The following is a 15,345-nucleotide window of genomic DNA, read 5'->3' as shown; positions in this document are numbered from 1 at the left end:
CTGACTTTCTTTACACTTCAGCAAGTGACAAACTATGGGATTTTGCAAATTTCTTCAGAACCAGCCCAGTACTTGATACATTATTTGTCACAATCGGGTATGCACTGCTGCTGAAACCTCCAATACTCAATTCCTTCACCCTATTTCCAGCATCTTGTCCAGCTATCCATGCCACTCATTCTCCTAATTGCATGGCAAATGCCCACTACTGCACCAATATTTGGAAGCAACTGATGAGTGCAGTCAGCAGTATCCTTCACTGCTTACCACAACTTGAAACAAGTCTAGAAACACTTTACACCTGTGGAATTGTAAGAACTGCAGCCAGGAGAATCCTAAACAATAGAACTGGTGCACCATGGGTTTTGCAGGGAGAGGAGAGAGGGTATCTTCCCGGTGATAAATGTATATTCAGTCTTGTGAGGGTAAAGAAAGTCATTAGTTGTAGTTGTGCTGTTGAAGTAATTGGCCACATAAATGCACGCGTGCTGGAATGCCAGTTTGTTCAAAAGGCACTCCAAAACAATGCCACCAATTTGAGTTTGTCCCGTCCGTCTTTTAGACAATCTGTAAGAATCTAGAATCTAGAATAGTACAACACCGGAACAGGCCCTTCGTGCACCATAATGTGAATATAAACTAATCCCATCTCTCTGCACAGGATCCGTACCCCTCTCTTCCCTGATCAAATATCTGTTAAATACTGCTGTTGCATCTACTTCCACAACCTCCCCAGGCAGAGAATTCCATGCACCTACCACTCTGTGTAAAAAAAATTGCCTCGTAAATCTTTGAACTCTCCTTCTCTCACCTTAAACCTATGCTATCTTGTATTTGACATTTCCACCTTGGGGATGATATTCCGACTATCTACCTACCTATGTCTCCAATATTCATATATGCCTCTATCAGGTCATCCCTCAGCCTCCAGGGCTCCAGCGAAAATATGGAAGTTTGTTCAACCTTTCCATACAACTAATACAATTTAATCCAGACAGCATCCTGGTGTCTAGAGTCAAAGGGGAATAGGTAGTAGAACTTGGAACAAAAAACAAACTGCTAAAATAACTCAGTGAATCAAGCAACATCTGTGGAGGCAAAGGAATGGTCACTGTTCTGAGTTGAGTTTCTGTATCAGGATTAGGAGTGTCGAGGGTAGATAACTATGTGCAAAGTGAAAGGGGGAGATGAGGTGGGGATGGCAAGTGATAGGTGGACCTAGGCATGATAAAAAATTAGGAAGATGGAGCTGACCACCAAGGATCCTTGCAGAACCACACTGGTTGCAGAACTTCAGGCAGAACAACATCCACCACTACTTTATGTCTTCTATGACCAAGTAGTTTTGAACCAATGTTTTGACTATGGACTGAAGTTTGAGTTTTTGTCTATAAATTATAAGAAATTTGAATATTTATTTTCCCTTAATTATATTTTGACAATGTCAACATCATCTGCACGGATGTTAGTCCAATGAATTTTGATTAATTGATATAGTAGAACTTCCACCCGAAGAAAAGTCAGAGAGACCCACAGTATGAAAAGCGGCCCTTCAGCCAAATGAGACAACACCAAATATCAAACATGCATTCACGCTATTCACACACTAGCACCTGCAGCTCCTTTCTGTGCACATTAACACTAATCCTACATTAATCCCATTCTTATTCTTACAAAATGCCCATCAACTCCCTGCAGATTCTACCACACATCACACTCGGGATAATAAACAGTGACCAATTAACCTGCTAATCTGCATATCTTTGGGATATGCAAGTAACCAGAACATCAGTGGAAATCCACGCAATCACATGAAGAATGAGAAGATGCACCAGGGGTCAGCTTTGAACCTGAAGCTTTGAGGCAGCAACTCAAGTAGGTGTGCCATTGACACACCAAAATGCTTGCATTTCTCTCATTGATTATTACAACATGCTTCTTGATTCCCAGAAAGTGGATTTTCTTTTAATCCAATACATTAGCACTTACCATCATTGCGTTTCCTCTTGTTATTATCATTATTAGATGGTGTGATTCCCAGAATTCCACTGATGGAATAGGAAGATCCCGCAGAATCATTGGCAACAGAAGGAACAGGAGTCACGGGCACAGTGCTTGGTGCTATGGATGTCAATGATAAATACGATTAGTTCATTTTTTAATCGATTCACAGTACAGGAATATAGTTAGCCAAGTACATTGAGATATACTGTCATATTAAGGACATTTGAAAGTTGGTAAAATATCTACCCTTCTTTACACACTAAGTTTTCAATAAGAAGCAGGTGTATTTTCCAGGCTTAAATCCAAAGACAACGAATGATTCTTAGCACATGACTGGTTCGCTACTCCATGCATTTTAGAGCATGTGTTCTCACCTCAATGACAGCACAAACACATCACCCATTGTAACATATCTGAAGTTAAAAAATCATCGAAGTATTTCTACAGTCTCGAAACATATATTTTGGTACCAAAGTCTGTAACTATTTGACTTTTGGCCCCATATCTCTGTTGGATCACTATGGTCATATTTACATTCTATTGTTTCACCTAATTGAACACAATCCCAGCAAAGTCAATTGAAAGTATTAGAAACCTGTGGCTATTTGCCTAATTGGAAGTCTACGGGTTTTGGTTGAACTCACCACAAGCCAGTGTTAATTGATTGACTTAATTTTTTAGAATCCTGTGGATATGTTCATCAAATTCTAAAGAAGTATTTTGTTATTAGCCCACTGAACCCCTGAGAACCCTATGGAAATTGGTCCATTGAGCTCTTGAGAACCTATTGATAATAATAAAATACACTTACTAGTTTACCCCAAGTCAATAACATATATGTACACAAATTGTTTTCTGAGGCCTGGTATCTGAGATGACAGAAAAATGGGACAGGGAATACAACAACCTGTGGAACTGCACCTCAGCAAGGTCCACTGCAAGAACGAGGCACTGAAACATATAAGATAATTAGGGGATTGGACACATTAGAGGCAGGAAACATGTTCCCAATGTTGGGGGAGTCCAGAACAAGGGGCCACAGTTTAAGAATAAGGGGTAGGCCATTTAGAACGGAGATGAGGAAGAACTTTTTCAGTCAGAGAGTGGTGAAGGTGTGGAATTCTCTGCCTCAGAAGGCAGTGGAGGCCAGTTTGTTGGATGCTTTCAAGAGAGAGCTGGATAGAGCTCTTAAGGATAGCGGAGTGAGGGGGTATGGGGAGAAGGCAGGAACGGGGTACTGATTGAGAGTGATCAGCCATGATCGCATTAAATGGCGGTGCTGGCTCGAAGGGCTGAATGGCCTACTCCTGCACCTATTGTCTATTGTCTATTGTCTATAACAGGGCAAGAAAGAATGAAAGAATGAACGAGGTATAAGAACAGGACAAGAAAGAAAGAAAGAATACACCCTTGCTAATGGAGCTATGAATTTTGACTCCACATTGCACATTATCATAACTCAGTTGCAAATAATGGCCAAAATCCGCACATTAACAGGTCAGCTAGAGCATGCCAGTCAATTGCTCATCTGTGCTGTGGACCATAAACATACACAAGCACTGAGGGTTATGCATAAAATAAAGGTCAATTAAAAAAAGTTCAATTTTGGTGGAAACTTAAATCACACACTGCAAATTGCAAAGGTACAATCAACACTGAAAGGGAAATTGAGAAAGGGGAATTAAAAGAAAAGAATAAAACTTTCATAACTCCTTTGTGCTTAACGATGCAGAAAATGTAATATAGTTTCCTTTATGGATGTATTACTTTAATTACATCACATTCTATGGCCATTCTATTGCCACTTTAAATTTTGGATTTCAATTTTGTATTACAATGTGAAATCTTTTTATCGAAATAATCGTCAGACTTCAGAACCCAAGTTATATCAGTGAATTGCATTTAAACTATAAGTTGCTTAGGAACACCGAGGTGGTGGAGAAGTTGAAGCATTTTCATTGTAAGACAGAAAAACCCAACAGTAATAACAATCAGATTACATTACAGTTATTGCCCAGATGAGTGGTAACTAATTAGAGGTTAATCCTCTGTCCTGTTTGAGCTCAGCTATAAACTGATCAAGAATGAATATAATAATGGCCTGATGTATATTCATATAAAAAGCAAGGCATGCCCAGGAGTAAGAGATGAGGTTAAGCAAATTAGTTCATGCTCTCTTTGTTCAGTAAATAAATTAAAAGATGTGGCCCTTAGATATTTGACCAGATTTAAAGTTATCAGTTCTAGAAAGAAATCAAAGTGACATTTTAAGTGAGGGGTAAAATCATTTTTATGTGGATCAAATATAATTTCTTAGTCATACAAACATTGGAGAAAATCAGATGTTAAATTCAGTTCGCTAAGAATCAATTATATTCAGAATATTATCCATCTGATTGAATAAAGAGAACAAACTCTGTGACATGACAACCAATGCGTTCTTGAGGTTACAAAAGGTCTACAGGCCAGCTCACAGTTTTACCAGAAAAACTTCAAACCCTTAAGAGCCACCCAACTATCATGTGAAGAATAGGCACTTTCCCACAAACCCCAATCAGATAAAGTGTTATAATTAAAAATGACCAACATATGGGTAGTAGCTGTAGGGCTACAGGTTAGAAAATCACAAATAACAGTATAGAAAGGGACTGACAGAGAGAGCAAGAATTAATTTCTACTCTAATTAGTTGCTCTGATGCAGTTTATCATCAGATTAAATGCCAGGTCTTTGAAATTTTGAGCAATATATCTCTGATATAAGTGAAACAACAGTTTTGCAGTGATTCTTACCGATAGCATGGGATGAAACTGGTGATTGCTGATTTGGAGGCTGCTGCACCTTTGTTCGAATTATCCTGAATAAGAAGAACATTTTTTAAAGTGTTTTTACTCCAAATCATGTGACAGCCAAGACAAATGGAGCCATCCAATCTTTGGCTCCTAACTTAAGTAATATTGAGCTGGGCTGTTGAGGATGTGTGAGGGTTCATTTACCATGAAGATATGATGAAAAAAAATCCTTCATATCTTCATGATGACTAAAATGCTTCAAAATGAATGGTATTTTTCAAATGTAGACACTATTACAATATACACAAACACCAACCATTTTTTATTCTTACCCACTTCACGAGCAGGAAATGGAATGAATGACCAGATAATTGTTTCCTAGAGTATTGCAATATGAAACTTGGCCAGATAATCATTGAAACCATAAAAAGTCCCTTGGATCTTTTAGGTTCATTCCAAAAGAGGCTGATTATCTTTTCTTGTTTCATTTATTGCACTGAAATGTCAGCTGAGATTATGTTGCTTATAATGTGGTAAATCCTTGTAAGGCAGATGAATGGGAGAATTTATAAGAAACTAGCAAAAGTCAATTTAAAATGTTATAAAGATATAGAGAGTGAAATATCAATGAGCAACAAAAATTAAACTATTGCAAGATTTTTTACAAGATATTTAAAAAGAAAGCAACCAGCAAAAGGAATCCTTTATCCCTTAAATAATGGGATGGGTGAATTAATAACAAGAGATGGGAAAATAGCAGAATAAATATAAATTATATATAAATACAAATATATAATTTGGATCTGTTTACAGGAAAGATAATGAAAAAAAGCCACAAAAAAATAATCAGCAGCAAAAGGAAGGCAATAAAGTAAATAATCATCATCACCAGAGAAGATGTATTAGGAAAACCAAAAGGTCTAAAGACTGACAAATACAGGTGAACTGATCGCCTGAATCCTGGGATTCTAAATGACTGTAAAGGTTGTGGATGCATTGCCTATTACTCCATGTATACAATGACAATTACAAGGAAGATGCAGTTCATAGGTAGGGAGATTTTGCTTCTGATGGACAGCATTTAGTGATGTGCCAGCTGGTACACTGCAAAAGGAAAACTGTGCTTGCCATAGAGTCCGAGCAGAGAATGTTCACTAGATTGGTTCCAGTGAAAGAGAAGAGAAATTAGCTTGGGCTGACTCTGGGATTTAGAACAATGAGAGGTGATCTTATTGAAAGAAGCCCATTTCTGAACTGCTGATACGAGGAGAATCGTTCCTCTAGTGAGGGAATCGAGAATTTGATTAGATTTTTAAAACAGAGGAATCAAGCATTAGTTTTAAGGCCAAGATTAATTCAGTCTTTGTCTAATTCAGTCATTGAATTATGGAACATCTACGAGACCCCATAAAGCCTTTTGTGCCCAAAAATTGGAATGAGGGGTTCAGAAGCCAATAAACAGCTTCAGTGGGAACTGAACTGCCACTGATCCAAAGTTCTAACACACAGTGGCATTATTTTTTGTGAGTTTCTTAAGAAAGGGATGTATATGCAAAATTACATCCAAATGTGAGTGATTTTTCACGGAGGCATTGACCTCTATGGTACATTGTCCTCTAAAAATGCAGTTACTTGCCGAAGGTCTTCCCACAGCAACCCACAAATTGGCAGCCTCCAATTCTGAGAAGGACAAGGGTGACAACAGCATGGGCGTACCACTAACTGCAGTTCCTCTCCAAATCACACAACATCCTGATCATATATTTACATCGAGGTACAAAGGTACTTTGGAGTGCTGGTGCAGGATTCCCAAAAGGTTAATTTGTAAGTCGAATCAGCAGTAGGGAAGGCAAATGCAATGATAGCAATTATTTCGGGAGGACTAGACTATAAAAGCAGAGATGTAATGCTGAGGCTTTATTATGCATTTCAAGTATTGTGCACAGTTTTAGGCCCCATATATGAGGAAGGATATTCTGGCTTTGGAGAGAGTCCAGAGAAGGTTTACGAGAATGATCCCAAGGATGTTTGGGTTAATGTATGATGAGCATTTGATGGTACTGGGCCTGTACTCGGAGTTAGAAGGATATGGGGGGACCTCATTGTAACTTACCGAATAGTGAAAGGCCCGGATAGAGTGGATGTAGAGAGCATGTTTCCACTAGTGGGAGGGTGTTGGACCAATGAGCACAGCCTCAGAATAAAAGGAGATGAGGAGGAATTTCTTTAGTCAGAGTGTGGTGAATCTGTGGAAATCATTGCCACAGATGGTTGTGGAGGCCAAGTCACTGGGTATTTTTAATGCGGAGAAAACAGATTCTTGATTAGTTATGATGTCAAAGGTTATGGGGAAATGGCAGGAGAATGGGGTTGAGAGGGAAAGAGAGATCAGCCATGATTGAATGGTGGATTAGATTAATTGGGCTGAATGGCCTAATTCTGCTCCTATGGCTTATGAACTGATTTGGAATCTATTGCTCATCCTTTGATGCTGCTGGGTTTCAATCCTGAAACACCCTCCCAATATCATGTTGGTCCTTCACCTGACTGCAGGAAAGCAGCTCATCATTATTTTCTCAAAGGCAATTAGAGATGGAGAATACATTCTCACCTTGCGAGAGAGGTCCAGAACATAGAAAATTATTAAATATTATTTTTAAAAACAAGTCTAACATTTTTCTGGGGTTTGGGGAACTCTCTATTGTAAGCCCAGGTCTTCAAAAATACGCAGTATATCTTTGCCTTTTAAAAACAGATGTAATTTGATGTTACTTTTCTGCAATAATAAAAGGTTTATTACAATTTGATGTGCAGACGCCTTTTATAATAAGCACATCACAAAGAATGGCTTATTAATGCTGCAAAAAAATATATAGATCTCATTCTATTTATGAAGGTTCATTCATAGCCAACTCTGTGCAGGAAAATTTTACTGTGGTTAAACTATTCTTACCTACGTGGCAAATTAGGTTTGGGATTTACATTCAATTGTACCATGTCTGTTCATACCTATCTTAAAACTTTTATAAATAACATTCAACTGATCTAAAATTTCTGCTAGATTCAATCATTTTTTCATTTCTCTGTTATTCGCTAAGTTATTAAAATGAACTTAAACTAGTGCATTTCAAGCGTTAAGTTTTTCATAACTTTTCATTCCATTAAGATGTCTTCACATTGGAACAGATCATTTTTTAATGAAAGAAAAAGCCTAGATTGTATTGCCTGTTATCTTAGATAGGTAAAACAGGAAGACATTGTGATTAGAGCAGATTTAATCCTTTATTCTCAATTAGTGAGGGTAAACAAGGGAGATGTTATGTTTGTTTTCACTTGTCTGGGTAACAGAAGAAGTTATTCAATGCACCATTTTAGAAATTGAGGGTGGTTGCCAAGATTTCTCTATCTGTGTTGCTCCGAGGTCTCTGTCAAGGGTGCAGTATAAATACATATTGTTTTTCCTCTGCAAATTTTTCCTCCTCTAAACTTGGCTCCAATGTACAATTCAACTCAAACAGCAATTTCCATTTATACCACAACTTGAACATAAACAAAAAATACTCCAAGACACTTTGTGGTGTATAATCAAACAAAAAATACCCTAAAGAACCATCATGAGCTATAGGATGGATGGTTAAAGGGGTGACTTTCAAGAAAGACCTTAAAAGAGAAGAAAAAAAAACATAAAGCAAAGAAGAATGGGAAAGGAACAGAAGATTTGAAATTAAAATTAATAATTCCAAATTAGGATTTTGAAAGTGATTTGTATAAGAGAAATGAAGCATGACAAATGCAACCATTTTATTATTTTGAGAAACCAAAGCAATCAGTTGAAGAAATAAAGTGTAATATTTATCTTTAATTTCTTTGAAATCTTTGAAAATTAGTGCAGTCTAAAGGGTATCAAGATGGTCTTTTAACACTACAGGAGAAAACTAAAGAAGAACTGGCCATAGTTGTATGCAAAAAAATAGAGAAAGGTTTATGGGAAATAATGAGTGGATGGTCATATTCTGGCTTTTGGGGCAGTGTTTGAATCACTAGAAAAATCCAGGCAACCAGGAATAGAAAGCAATTGATGAGAAAGAAGGAAATCCAGTCCTGGGTTCTGTTGAACAAGAGAAGTGTTCCATCTGAAGTCCTGGTGGATGATTTGTTCATAAGTGTGAATAAGGACAATGCCTGGAGCCAATGCTGCAGATGGGAACAAGGAGTTAGAAGACAGAAGGGACCACAGGTGCTTGAATATGGAACAAAACATAGAACACTAGAAGAACTCAGCGGGCCAAGCAGTAACTGTCGAGGCAAAAGGTGCATGGAGATGTTTTGGGGTGTAGCAGATCTGTGAGGGAAGAGAAAAGATTGCCAGTATACAGATGTACAATGGAGTTGAGAAACAGGGGCTGTAGGTGATAGGTGGAATCAGATAAGCTGTAATAATGGGTCAATGGAACCAGGTGGGGGAGTGGGAGATTGGGAGGGGGAAGGGGATGGATAAACTGAACAAAGGGAGAAAATGATAGTGACAAATGTGCATATGTGGGGAGGAATAACACAGTGGGTGTGAGTTGCCTAAAATTTGAAAATTCAACATTTGTTCCATTGGGCTGTATGGTACCAAAGTTGAATATGTGATGTTGTTCTTCCAATTTGTGCTTGTCTTCACCTTCGCAGTGAAGAAGTCCAAGGACAGACAGATTTGGTGAGGAAGTGGGAAGTAGAAGTGAAATGATGTGCAATTGGCAGCTTGAGATGATCATTGTGGAAAGGGTGCAGGGTGCAAACTGCAAAAACACCACTTAGTTAATGCTTGGCTTCTCCAGTATAGAGGTGGTCACCTGGTGAGCATGTAATGCAATTGCCAGGTTGGAAGAGATGCAGGCAAACCTCTGCCTCACTTGGAAATGCTGCTTAGGTCCCTGGATGGTGGTGGGGCAGGAGATGAAGGGACTGTATAACACCTGTTACCAGTGGTGGGGAAATGTCGTGACAGATGCCAAGAACCTGGATCATAGAAGAATTAAAGGAACTACATCTTATGAGCCCTATAATGCAAGGTAGGAATGAAAGTAAGAAATAATGACTTAGACATTGTGCATCACAAGTAATCAAAATGAAGAAAGCTGTTAAATGTAGCAGAACAAAGACACAACAGCTTTGGGGGCTGAGAGAAAGGGGTTTCTGTCAGTAAAAAAATAATACATTAAAAACAAGGTAAAAATACGTGGGAAACATAGAGCTAAGAAAGGGTCACAACCTGAGGAATACTAAGTGGAAGATTATCACCGCCCTGTACTGAGAGATCTGTCCCGTGGTTAGGAATCTAGCTCTTTGGCAAACAGAATGGAGATGATGGAAACTAAATACAGTCTTACTTTAAATTTTGTTTTCAGAGGAGATTTTTAATCTATGGATCGATCTACTCCAAATATATTTTGTAAAATTTTGTAAAATTTAAAACCAGCCACAATCTGCGGGGTAAGAGGAGATTTATTGGTGAATGTTGGAAAGTTCACCGCCTATGTGTGGGTACCTGTTGATGGAACTGACACTGGGCACCGAATCATTGTCACACACTCGTTCTGCCAACAATCTATCTCGGATCTCCCAGGCAAACATGGTGGGGTTTTGACGCTTGTAGTCGGCGATTTTATCCACCACTTTCGGTGTAGCGACCTTTGGTTTGGATCCTCCAATTACTCCCGGCTTTATACTCCCAGTCTCATAGTACCTTAAAAAAGAAAAAGAGAGAGATTTTTGAGAGCATTACCGGAGATTGGACAGAATGCTGGAAAACCGGAGTGAGGTTCCAAACAGAATTTACTCAAGAGGGTAACTCCTGTCCAAGTTAATCTGCTACATTTGACCAATTCTCAGTATAGAATTCCACGTTCTATTCGAATAAGCAGCAGAAAAACGTTCCTCTAATTGAAAAGACAACAAAAAACTTTTAGTTATCTCGGCACAGTGGCGCAGCGGTAGAGTTATTGCCTTACAGTGCAAGAGACTTGAGTTAGATCCTGACTTAAGGTGCTGTCTGAATGGCTCCGTGACTGCGTGGGCTTTCTCCGGGTGCTCCGGGGCTGCAGGTTTGCAGGTGAATTGGCATCCTTAATGTGTAGGGTTGGAACTAGTGTACGGATGATCGTTGGTCGGTCAGTGGGCCGAAGAGCCTCTTTCCATGCTGTATCTCTAAAACTAAAAAAACTAAATATTTAAGGAAATTTGGATGAGCTGAATGGATGGACGGACATTCCCTGGAATATATGAGAATTCTATGCTATATTGAAAAAGATGAAAATCTAAGAAGAGGTGCTGGCAGGATAGGTCCCACCCAAATGGCGTCGATTGGTGGTAGACTCATTCCATCCACACCCGCTTGCCTACTGGGACACTGTGTGTTAAAGTGTGTGCATGTGTATGTGGGTGTTGAAGAACACGGGGATATATGGCATGTGTTAAGCATGTCTCTATATGTGTATATTAAACCATATGTATTGCTCCAATATACTTATCGCTCAGTAATTTTCTGACCAAGGAAATTACAAGTGAATCATTTGTACAGTGGCCACTCACATGACTCTAGAGGAGGTTGGAAAGACTCTCTTATTTAATGTTTGCTGTGCTGATTTCACTGTCGTGATAATACATATGTGACCTAGCATTGGTTTTATCACTATCAAAAAAAAGGGCAAGTAAATTAACAAAACACAAAGTGCTGGAGGAACACCGCGGGTCAGCCAGCATCTGTGGAGGGAATGGATAAGCGACGTTTCGTGTCGGGGCCCTGCTTCAGATGCATCTTCTTCAGATGCAATGATCCCTTTTTTGAAATCTTTTATTCTGAAATAATAGCAAATAATTGAAGCGAAGCATTTCCAGATAAAGAACAGAGGAATATTTTGCCTGAAATACATTGAATGATCACAGTTACTTCAAAAGTCTTACTGCTATAACCAGATTTAACTTCTGTTTTGCCATCATACATCAATTTTTTTTATTATATAGGATTATTTCAGCACTTCAATGTTATAATGATTAATACTTTAATACATATTTTATTTTAATGTTTCTAAAGCTCTACTATATTTTGCTTTGCAAAATTTCCTTTGCGGCTCTGTCGGCTGGATATTTTAATCTTTGCTTATACATATCTAACACAATTATCAGTGACCAAAGTAATGGTGAAGAGGGGACAGGGAGAGATTTATGTAATGAATATGGGGGGGGAAGACACGGACAGAGTGAGGTGAAAAGCAGAGACCTAAGGGAACCAAGCCATAGACACAAGATAGTCGCAAGAGTACAGAAAATATGTTGGAAAGCTATTCAGTGACAGGAAAAGTCTTGTTACACTATACCCGTCGATGTACCAAAATGTTAAAGGACAGATGGGCGTAACTACTAGTTCGAACTGATATATATTAAAACTGTGTCCATAACATTAATAACCAAAGCCTTGTCTGTGGAGGGCTCGGAACATTTCGGAAGGGTGTGATGCAATTTTTAGTGCCCCACTCCCACTGTCCTTTTTTTTTGTGTGAATAAGGTATTGTCTACTTAAAGTGATTCTGTAAACTCTTTTGCCTGGTCACGGTTTTGATGAGAGAGAAAACATGGGAGGGAATGATCAAAAATAATATTCGTTTGTGGTAGGAGTATACACAAATAATTCTGAGAGATAGTCTCAGGAGGATCACCTTATGTTTCTCAAAACTTTAACTGATTCTTGACATTTAAGTTGTAAAGGGGACGGCAGGACAAACTTTTTGACATTAAGATTTAGTTTGTACATTTTATATACTTGTTTAATTAAAATAATAAATAATAAAATGTGTTATTTTAGGAAAAATGTTATGCGAGTTTACTGAATGGAGGACTGCCTCTGGCAAATCATTGGCAAATTTAAAGATTGATTTCATTCTTTACATCAAATGAGAAATAATTTATATAGGGAGAGGGACAAAATCAGATTAACTTTTCCCTAGGAAAAAGTACTCCGATCACAATTCAACCTCAAGTTATAAGAGAATTTAATTGTGTTGCAAGAAAGGTTTAGACCAAGTCGACATGTTGCCAATGTTTTCATTCATCAGAAGGCACATTAAAAGTTTCCTGAAGAATCAGCACGTATCGCACTCTACCAATGACCACAGTACTGCCTTGTGGATTAACGTTATGCATTGTAAATCTCCGGCACAAACCCACACCTTCAGATCCCAGCAATGGAACACGTTGCAAATATAAGCTCTCGTTGCCAGGGTGAATGGGAGAACACCAGGATCTCACAAAAAAAATGTTTTGATTCCCTCATTCTTATCCTCGACACATCCCTAAGATGCAGCGTGGAAACAGAGCCTCCGAATACACGCCGACCATCGATCACCCGTTGATACTAGTTGTGTGTGTTTCTCTATCACTCCCTACACACGGGGGGCAATTTACAGAGGCCAATTAATCTACAACTTCGCACATCTTTGGGATGAGGATAGAAACTGAAGCATGCGAAGAAAACACACGCGGACACAGATGCAAACTTACACAGACGGCACCCTTGGTCAGGATCGAACCCGCGATTCTGGCGCTGCGAGGCAGTGTTTGTGCACGGAGGCTTTAACTAAGTAATTCTTCAGAACCTTAACCCCAATTTCAAGTTGTTCTTATAGTGATTGTTGATTGCGATATTCTCTTTCCATAAATCTGACACAGTGGTAGTCCAGTTAAAGAAGTTAAAATTTAGAATAAAATCTAATGAATAAATAAATTGAAATATTTAATTCGTTTAAATTTAATTGGGTCAAAAAAGAATGGGAATCTAATGCCACGAGTAAGCATTAGCGTACATAATGTGAAGCAGCAACACACATACGAAGCTAAAATTATGACCATTGTTATTAGGTTTCAATCTTTTGATTGCCTTTTACTTTTGAAAAAAAATGTTTAGTGACTGTAAACACCTTCCCCTTTCCTTACTCTCTTCCCACATTTTTTCTCTTTACTAGTGTTTTTTTCCCACTTTAAGGTGGCAATTTTAGTATAAACGTCCTCCTACCAGATCCGGTCACTTCTGGATAGTTTTTGTTTCTGTGTGTGGGTTATGTTTTGTTAATATTATTAACAAATATTATTATTTTGCATCGTGTGAGTTTGTCTGAGTTGCTGGCAGCAACATGGCGGTAATCTGTTTTTTGGCCCAGATTAATTTATGCGTTAATTTAGAAGAGTGAGCCCGAACATGTCAGCATGCGGCCCAAGTCCTGATCCTGGTGACGGGCTAAATTCCAGTAGAAGGGTGAAAAGGGTCGCAGTAGCAAAAAAAAAACCAGGTACAGATCGAGAAACTCAGGGAAAAGACATGACCTGGTAGAAGGGGGTGGGGGTGGGGAGAGAGACTAGGATCTAAAAATAACCAGCCCACGCTTCCAACAGATTGCCCACATGAATTAAGATTGGCAAATACTTGAACCTATTCAGCCAAAATAGGGGATGCAGAGTTATTGATAGCCAGAGGTCAAGGCTTGCAAATAAGTTATTTTGATTTCTACATTTTTAATGTTTATTTCGTAAGTGAACCTCCACAAGGGGCTGAAGCACGTCCAGAAGACTAAAGGCTAGCTGGAAAGACAATTCACCAAACAGAGACACCTTCAGGATGTTCCTGTTAACGGTTTACTGCAACTGCTTTCCAGAACCAAGTCAGGTGCCTGTTACAAGCTCCAGCCTCAGTCTGCTGCTCCCTGCGAGTGGGAGCCGGGCACAGCCGGGCCAGGACATACACAGAATCACTTCCGGCAAAAAAACGCCCATTCTTGTATAAACGGGAGGATTGAGCGGGCGAAATACTGCACTCTTTTCATCACTCTTACTTCTTCTTTCTCCGATAAACACAAGAGCATCGTATATTCTTTCCGCCTTTCCTTCTCTCTGCCTGAACAACCCTCTCGGCTTTTTTTTCTGTGTTCCTGGGTCTCTTTCTTTTTGTCTGTCTGCCGCCCCCCCCCCCCCCCCCCTCCCCTCTCTCTCCCTCTCTCGTTCAAGGTCAGATTTATTTTCCATGGAGCACTGTCCAAGGACATGTTTCCGCATTACTGATTTCAGCGCCGAGTGTTAAACTGAGATCCCTGTTGTGTAATGAGAGAGTGTGGAAGAAGATATCCTTTGAAACTACAGCAATGTACATTAGACCCCAAAAGAAAACAAATTGCCTCTGAATTAGTCCCATATTTATCTAGCTGGGTATTTAGGAATCAAAATTGTCTTTATGCACCCCTTGAAAGTCAGGGGGGAAAGATCTTAGACTGTACACCTACGTGTGGATGTGATGCAAATGGTCTAAACTGTTGGAGAAGCAGAAAAGTGGAAGTATCCAAAGGAAAAAAATTAAATGCTTTTTTTTGCTTACTAAAGCGATTATGTGCCATTGAGTAATAGATCAATAAATCACCAAATATTTCAGACAAAACTATTACAAAATTATGAACCTTCTTCTAAACAGACATCAAGAGGCAAGGACACTCTCATATCAATTGCTCCGATTCCTACAAGATGTGA

General features: G+C 39.0%; 1 protein-coding gene across 1 annotated transcript in view; it reads right to left on the bottom strand.

Moving 5' to 3' along the window:
* Positions 1-15,345, bottom strand: part of LOC144592373 (paired box protein Pax-5-like) — a 193,540-nt gene that overhangs the window by 172,794 nt on the left and 5,401 nt on the right. The window contains exons 3-5 of the mRNA XM_078396932.1: positions 10,328-10,525; positions 4,795-4,859; positions 1,990-2,121 (exon numbers count right to left, since the gene is read on the bottom strand). Of these exons, the coding sequence (XP_078253058.1) occupies positions 1,990-2,121; positions 4,795-4,859; positions 10,328-10,525 (395 nt within the window). The remainder of the gene's footprint in view (positions 1-1,989; positions 2,122-4,794; positions 4,860-10,327; positions 10,526-15,345) is intronic.

This window comes from Rhinoraja longicauda, chromosome 3 (genome assembly GCF_053455715.1).
Source record: "Rhinoraja longicauda isolate Sanriku21f chromosome 3, sRhiLon1.1, whole genome shotgun sequence".
Classification (NCBI taxonomy): Eukaryota; Metazoa; Chordata; class Chondrichthyes; order Rajiformes; family Arhynchobatidae; genus Rhinoraja; species Rhinoraja longicauda.
This window is presented reverse-complemented; position numbering and strand designations above follow the sequence as displayed.